The following is an 8,503-nucleotide window of genomic DNA, read 5'->3' on the forward strand; positions in this document are numbered from 1 at the left end:
AATATCAAAACCAACAAAATGAAATATAAAACTTAAAATACAAATTGTAAATTTACTGGTTATAGATTGTCATCAGGACAGACTTAAAACAAGACTGCCATTTGATTTAGGTTACAATATATAGTATCATAAAGCTCTCTTATTATATGAAAGGTGTGTTCGATCTGTCAATGGTACTTTTAGCATGCCTATCTTTGAATGGTGAAATCAAATATGAGTATCAACCCAAATCAGTTTTCTAAAAGATTTCACCTGCAATGTGAACACATCTGGAATTTCAATTCTGAAATATAACAAAACGAGTTCTGAGTGCTGTACGATGTATAGTTTTATTGAGGATAGCAAAGTAGAGACAGACAATGACAGTTAGGGCAGTCAACTCTAGTTTGGCTGCCCTGTTTTCTGGTCGAGCTTGCACCCTCAGCAGAAAACGTCGCAAATCCAAGTTTACATACCGACCCACATATCACCGTAGACAGACAAGAAAACAGTATTTGACAGAAAATATTTCATAACAATGCCATTGTGTCACTGACATCTCCTATTTTACAATGGCTAAATAAATATATGATATATGCATAAAAATTACAGAAAATATAGACATGACGGTTGACAGATGTGGAACAGTAGATGGCAGATTCACATTAAGAAACAGAAGAGGAATGCACATTCAGAGATCGAACTTAGTTGTTTTGTGCAATTTGATGTTAAACGCAGTTGGAGATGAGAAACTTAAGTCATATTGCACAAGGTGCGAGACAGTCACAAAGTCTTCCTTGTCACAGGAAGTCATTATGGATCCTACCATCAACATTCAGTTTACAGTAAGCATAACTGTACAATATGGCCACTGAATGAAATGAAATTTAGTTTCTTGAAAACCAGCTGTGGACCTTGTCATGGTGAATTGATCAGGAACATTTGTCATGAAAATATTCTTGGAAATTATGAACATGCAAAACTGAAATGACATGGTTGAATAGAAAGTATGTTATACTGTGCCTTCGAGGTAAAAACTTTGTGGGTTATTTACAATTCATCATATTTCCACTGTGGTTTAAACCCAACCTCCAATAGTTTCTCATTTGACTTAAAAAGTATGTAACAAATGAAATCAAAATAACGACATTCCAAACTCCCTATTCCTTGAGGCTGCTGGTTCTGTCAAATATTTGCAGCCCCAATACCAGCACTATCTAATGCCCAATATTGGTCAGAAAATCATATGAAGTAAACACAAATTGATCCCTTTTGGCAAAAACGTGCAAATACAAATTGTATGGAAGCATGAGCAGACCCTGCCTGTGGTTGAGTAATAAAACCCTTTCGTGTTAATACGCCACTCTCAAACACTGCTGCACTCGAGGTCAATGAACACTGAAAGCGTTTCCAATGAGAAGACTTCACATGTAAAATGTTTATGGCAAGAACTTATAGTTCAACAATTCAATGAAAATATTAGAACAGTTGGCACTGTTTATCATCACTGTAGCCAGATGAGGCACCGACTGAAATCATCAAATATGAGGCATTGTTTACAGAAGCTTAAAACATGCTGATTTGATCCAAACCCAGGGTAAATACAGTTCATCCAAACTCAAAGAGCAAAGCATGTGTATATGTCAATCTTCATAAAAATTCAGGTATGAAAGAACAGTAACAGAAATCATAATATACAAGCTATTTTCTCAAACTCAACAGAAACCAACATGAACTGAGCTGGAATCCTGACAGACTTGGAGTTGTGGCTTCAGTAGTTTATACAATGATACATCCATGTCATTGATTGGGCTCCTTCAGGAAGCAGCCAGCTCCAGTGACCAAGCTATATGCACCAAGAGGGCCGGGAATCCGAACTCGAGCTCACCACAGTTTGTGGGCAACACCCCCTGGAGGGTTGAGAACTCGGGATGAGGTGTGCACAGCTGGCTGTGCCTTGCCCTCCTTGGCCTGAAGTGCACCGTCACCACCTCCAGTTTGTTCTGAAGCAGCAGCTGAGGGACTGGCCGTCTGAAACATAATATAGGGCATTATTAGGTGTTAGTGACATGTGTCATTAACCTTGTTAAAACAGGGGATGGTGGGGTAGTCTAGTGGTTAAAGCGTTTGCTCGTCATGCCAAAGACAAAGACTATGGGTACAATACGTAAAGACCATTTCTGGTGTCCCCCGCCGTGCTTTTGCTAAAAGTAACATAAAACCATACTTACTCACTTGTTAGAACTTCAGTTTCATAGAAATAACACATTGCCAGTGGAGTACTCGTTAATATAAGATTATTTCATTTGCTTTCTATTGAATGACCTGGTCCATTTTTAAAACACTGGTTTTTATTGATGGACTCAGCTTTCATAAAAGATGCTGACATTGATTGCAACTTTACTCATAAAAACATCACAACCAATCAAGAACAGTAATTTACAACCTCTGTCAAATAATCCTAAACAAACTTGGAAGCATTACAGATCGAAGTTTCTTGTGTCGGATATCGTTATCGAAATGAGTGATTATGGTCTTAAGTCACTTTCAGAAATATTCATTCAACATTAGGAGACACCAAAAATGGGCTTCTCATTCTGGTACAAACCAAGACCTTTGACATGGCTGAGTGAACACTATGTATAACCACTTGGCTACCCATTCTATTCATGGAGATTCTCAGTTATAACTATGGGCACCAACATATTGTTATTTAATGCCAAGTCAGCAATAATCTCACAGCTCATAAATAGCTGACCAGAGACAAACCTGTGACTAAAATTAAAGCCAGTTTCATAAATCACAGGGGTATAAATCACCATACCATCAATTTAGATGCCTCTAATGTTAATGATATGTCACTGGGGACAAATTCACTTTCACACAGCTAATACTGCAAGTATTGTGCTGAAGAAAAGGCATTCTCACCTGTGGCTGTTGCTGCTGCTGCGGTGTCACTGCCGGAGCTGCTGGGGACGCAGCAGGGGAAGACTCAACATTATCATAGGGTTCTCCAGTGATGGGGTTGAACTTGCCTGGAAACCAGAACAGATACACCATGAATAATGCTGTATGGGGCTGTTTGAAATGTCAATAAATCCAAATTAAATTGATATTGATGGTTATTAGTCGCTTTACCTTGAAATTATGTTACCTCTTATTTACAATAATTACTCTTATGAGTTGGATATAGCCTTATAATCAGCTTTTCACAGTACACTTAGCAAAATATTTTTGAGAAAAAAGTGCTACAAATAGTATAAGTAATACAACTAACTATGGATAGTGAGAAAGAGTATTGATGGTGCACTAAACTCAAAGCATAAAATAAAATAAAATAAATAAAGATTTGGCAAGCCATCATAATAATTTGCTACAAACCTGACCCCAGAGGTTGGCTTAATGAACAACAAACCATATAGATTTGGGGACATTTAATGACCTTAACTGCCCGACGTCCTTTCACGGAATATGTGTCCTTGGATCCTGTTTCTCTTAAATTTATTTAAAACACATGGGTAAAATCCAAACCTTCACATCAAAATAAGACCAAATACATAGCGATAACCTGCCTAAAGAGTGAGTGAGTATGGTTCTACTCCTCTCTTACCAATATTCCAGAAATATCACGGCAGGGAAACCAGAAATGGGCTTCACACATTGTACCCATGTGGGGAATCGAACCTGGGCTTCGAACGCTTTAACCACTAGGCTACCCCACCGTCACCTTGCCTAAAGATTGTACTACAGTTTAGAACAAAGTACTTCTAATGTCCTATAGCAGCACAAACTGTTGATACTAATTGTTTTCAGTTTGATCATGGGATGTAGGTCACGGTGACCTAATCTTAAACATTCAAGTTGAACCCAAAGCATTCAAAATGACAACTTTTGAAAGGGACACAAATCCAAAAATATGTCTACAATGATGAGATCTCTTTAAATAAAACATTTTTCAAATTGTCTTTTTCAGTTTGGAAGTAATTAGTCATCAAATGCGAGTACTCCAAATGTTAATACACATACTACAGCCAAGCCCAGTGCTGTTACAGGCAGAGGTCAAGTCCCTGGGGCAAATCTACCTGAGGTCTGTCATGCAAGAAAGGATACACAGTTACCCATGCTTTCATATTATCCAGACAACCAGTAACAAATCACTCTGCACCAGACCTTCCACCTGAGTCCACACTGTTTTATAACGTAGCAGATCACACACTCAAACATTTTGCAATGTTTACACCAAAACAGATACATGAAAGGCGTGGGCTTCTGGGTGTAGATAAAGGTGCAGGCTGATTCACGAGTACCATGCTTATACAGACGGTTCACAAAGCAAATAATGACCTACTTTAACTACCCATCACAGGATGCTCGCTGACAACCATTCAGTGAAACATGAAATGCTACCGAGTCATATGTCAGTGTATATGAAGATGTCCAATACTTAAAAACATGATATAGATATTACCACTGGACAAGGCCTTTTTGCAGTGGCACATACATTCATCATTTGCCCCTAAAAGAAACTTATGAAGGTGTCCAATACTTAAAAACATGATATTATAGATATTGTGCCAGTATTCCAAGACCTTTTTCTATAGTTGCACATACAATCATGAATTTGCCCTTTAAAGGAAACTTGCACAAAAATTGAAATTTCTTATCCTGTCGACGGGCATTCATGATGGTATCACACTGTAGGTGTCCAGTTGACTTTCCAATGTTAATTATATTTTATTTTGAAAAACCAACTCTATAGTGGAAAAATTATCAGGGCAAGTGATTTTACATGTGCCACTGTACCGGAGTACACTAGCAATTTTAAAGTTATTTCCACCCCTGATTTACCTTGACCTACAAAACTAAGGGTCTAGAGGACCACATTACCAATTTCAAGGGTCCTGACACTATTTGAGGGTGCAGTTAAGCATAATGTCCGGTACGCACAACTTACAGATATTATAATTATGTTTGCAATACAGGGATGGCAACAGGAAAATCTATTTTCAGCTTAAAACTTAATACTGTGTCATCGAATCATGGGTTCAGGATTTCTCAATGGATTTAGACTATTCACAGAATTCATCAATTTGAATAAAATCGGGGGAAATCCATGGATCAGCGGAAAATTGCCATCCCTGGTATTAGGAACCATTTTCTTGCTTAGAATTTGGTACAAAGAATACTTATTTTTTTCTGTATCGAAGCTGTGTTTGTGTGCACTAGATGAACATTTCTGCATTGTACAGAACCCAGAAACATCATGCAATATCAGGTATTACTATACCAACAAAGTTGAGTGTCAGCAAGAAGCATCAGTGACATGGAATATACCCACAAAACCAAAGTCCACATCAAAAGCTGTCAAAAATATGGGACCGGAGAAACAGTTGTACAGGAGACACTATGTTAAGGTACTGAAGCTGTTCTCTAAACACTACATACATTCCACTAAAGCTACACTAGAAACACTAAATGCATGCAACAGTGCAGGTGCAGGGAAATAGTGCGAAGTACAATCAATATATCTACAGAACAAAGCAGTCACCGTCACACCTACCAATCAACAGCACCTTTCCTCAGAACATACAAAAATATGTTCACATGTTAAGCCCATATCCCAATGTTACAACAAAAAGAAATTCCTTACATCAAGATTAGTAATGTATCTGCCAATGATTCTGCAATGTTACCATGGTTACTATAAATATGCACAGTGCAAGATGGTAAATTTTCCTGAATCAAACAAGTTGAAAAAAAATGTATTAAAATAATAAGCCTGTTTGCTCCCTAAAACAGGATTTGCTGCAGATCAAGACTCGAACAAGTCTTTTCGTAAAATCAATCTTGTCCACCCCTAGCTTGATCTTGTTGATGTTTGATATAGAATCAAATTCCACGATTTCTGCAAAGACTGCTCTGATTGGTGTGAAGAGGTTACGTCTTTCACCAGAAGGCAGATGATCCATTGGGCAGCCACCTTCTGTTGAACTGTTGCGATAGGTAAGAAGACATGCAAAAGCTACAGGTACCCCTACTCTGATTGCGGCCTTTCCCTGCCAGAACATGTGGCTCCATTCCAAATAAATTGGATTGAGTGCTAGAATTGTTGGCTTGGGAACGTGATGGGGAGGGCTCCTCTGGGCCGCCGAAGATGTTGGATCCGTTCCGTTGGTTTTGCTGTCGAGGAGCAGATGCAGGGGCAGTAGCCGTTCCGAAGATGTCGCTGGATCCTCCTCCAGGGGGCCTCAGCACTCTGTTTTGAAAAACAAAAACCAGTCATATCGCAAATTGATAATCGAGGCTTGTCACTTTTATGGTGAACCTGTGAAGATCCAGGTTAGAAATGTTTATCAGCATCAAACTTTAAATTTAAGGTGATTTGTAAGGCTTACTCTTTCATGTCAGCATTGTGGTTGTAAATAATACACGCTACACAATGATAAACGTCACACAAAATCTAAATTGGTCACATCACAAAGGTGACCACCCAAACCCCATTCTTCAAACATGAGGTTGAGGCTGCTGTTGAAAGTTTTGACCTGACAATGGGCCTTGAAGCTTTACTGTGCTCATACAAATGAGCACAATATTCAGGGCCCAATCCAAAAGGTGTTTGTAGCAATAAAATATTTGCAAACCCATGATAAACTATATAGTTTTATAGGTCCAATGTTGAAAAAGCTCTGTGGATCAGAACCCAGAGCAGCTAATCCAATGTCTGCATCAAACAAACGATGAATATCAATAATGAAAGTTGCATTGTCATGGGGATATTTAATAGTCTACCCTCCTATGGAAAGTTGTCAGATTTTTAATATTACAAATCTCATCATGGCTATCAGTCTTATCAAGACATGGCTAACAGTACATTAGTCTGAGGCATGAATGAGTGAGTTTAGTTTTATGCCACATTTAGCAATATTCTAGCAATATTACTGCAGGGGACACCAGAAATGAGCTTCGCATATTGTACCCATGTGGGGAATCGAACCTGTGTCTTTGGCATGACGAGCCAACGTTTTAACTGTTAGGCTACACCATTACCTCCTTTGTCAAAGGAGGATGTGACAGAGGTAATTACCAGTGAATAATATGTCAAGACATTAATCTCCTCAATCAAGTGCATCTAACATGTCCTTTAGTAACATTACATTTAGCATAATATATTCATTTCTTCGATCATATATTTAGCAGTCATGAGCATACGGTTTCCTAAATAGTTTATTTGAAAAGCCTTATTCTCGACTCCTTCTATTGCATGGGACTGTTGGGTTAACGCTACACTCAGCAATATGCCAGCTCCACGAGGGTCGCATGTGAATAATGAGCGTGAACCAGATAACCCTATCGTTTATATCATGATCTACAATCGCTGTTGCGGGTGAATGACATGTCGACCAAGTCGCCTCGATTACCCTCTTATGAGTTGCGGGTTGCTGGATACAAAAAACACTAACATGTCTAACCAAGTCCGATCATTGTGAAGGGAATGCAGGGCAAAATCTGTGAAGATCCATAATGTCAAGATTTCTCATCGTAACTTCATAATATTATGACGTAAATGTTTTAATGTGACCAATAAGTAAAAGCCGATTGTGATCAGCTGATGAGTCATGTCATAATTGATTGAAAATCCGGATGACATTCTCTGGGACAGTTTAGCCACAGCCGCTAAATATTCTGACAATGTAAGTAGGTCACCCCAGTATGCATTACATTCCCAAGCAATCAGAGCCAAGTTGAGACAGAGTGCTAATCCAATATATAAACATTTACATGAACTGTACATATCATCGATTTCACAGGAAGTAGGCAGTCACACGGCAGCCATGCTTACCCGTCTTTCATACATAATCTGCTGTATGTCACAAAACTACGGAATATTCACCTCGATGATGGCTTTTCACTGTCGGCCAGTCCGCTCATTTTCGTTGTCGTAGTCATTTTGACGTGGAATGTAGAATTCGCTGTCCCTAATGTCTTACTCAATAACTATTCTGCTGAAACCTCCAGCAACGTAACTCACAACCAGCTTGATGACTGTCTCGCTCACCAACCTTTCGAATTTCACGCACACCTGTGTGATGTCATTACATTCCGTTTGATGGTACTGTCTTCGTGACAACAACCTCCAACTGAAATGAAAGCAAACAGGCTTCTGTTGATAAAACATAAAAATCTCATGTCGTGGATATATATAAATTTGATCGATGTTGGTCATAGATTAAGGTGGATGAATAAACCCGCATTATATCCATTTCCCTTTTTTTCTGTTCTTATAAATAACGACAAAAAATTAAACTTCCATATACATTATCCATGCAGATGTAACATAGCAACGAAACAGCCGCGCTGTTCAACGTCGGTTAATCCTGTTGTTTTCTTTATTTCAATTCGGCTGATTGGTGAATTGCATTCCTTATCAGCTCATGGGCAACGACCGCGATAATGAGTCCACTAGTCCTTGCGCAAAGTTAGTATATTTTACAACACCTTCTTCAAGAAAGATAACGGAGTCAGT

General features: G+C 38.7%; 1 protein-coding gene across 2 annotated transcripts; it reads right to left on the reverse strand.

Annotated features, from left to right (window-relative positions):
- Positions 1 to 306: 306 nt before the first annotated feature.
- LOC124270822 (jupiter microtubule associated homolog 1-like) lies at positions 307 to 8,077 on the reverse strand. 2 transcript variants are annotated; one of them, XM_046705882.1, is made up of 4 exons: positions 7,871 to 8,077; positions 6,018 to 6,235; positions 2,908 to 3,014; positions 307 to 2,010 (listed from the first exon to the last, which is right to left on the reverse strand). In XM_046705882.1, the coding sequence occupies exons 1-4, from the start codon at positions 7,924 to 7,926 to the stop codon at positions 1,864 to 1,866; spliced, it is 528 nt and encodes a 175-aa protein (XP_046561838.1). In that variant the 5' UTR covers positions 7,927 to 8,077; the 3' UTR covers positions 307 to 1,863. The 2 variants fall into 2 exon arrangements, with proteins under 2 accessions (XP_046561838.1, XP_046561837.1); XM_046705881.1 differs by having other exon boundaries at positions 6,012 to 6,235.
- Between the last annotated feature and the right edge of the window lie 426 nt (positions 8,078 to 8,503).

The sequence above is a fragment of the Haliotis rubra genome, unplaced genomic scaffold (assembly GCF_003918875.1).
Source record: "Haliotis rubra isolate DU_JTF1 unplaced genomic scaffold, ASM391887v1 Scf155, whole genome shotgun sequence".
Lineage (NCBI taxonomy): Eukaryota > Metazoa > Mollusca > Gastropoda > Lepetellida > Haliotidae > Haliotis > Haliotis rubra.

Coding starts and splice junctions, on each gene's coding strand:
- LOC124270822 (XM_046705881.1), bottom strand. CDS start 7,926: ATGACTACGACAACGAAAATGAGCGGACTGGCCGACAGTGAAAAGCCA. Junction 3,015..6,011: donor AGGCCGCAATCAGAGTAGGG/GTACCTGTAGCT, acceptor TCTGGTTTCCAG/GCAAGTTCAACCCCATCACT. Junction 2,011..2,907: donor AGCAGCAGCAACAGCCACAG/GTGAGAATGCCT, acceptor ATTATGTTTCAG/ACGGCCAGTCCCTCAGCTGC.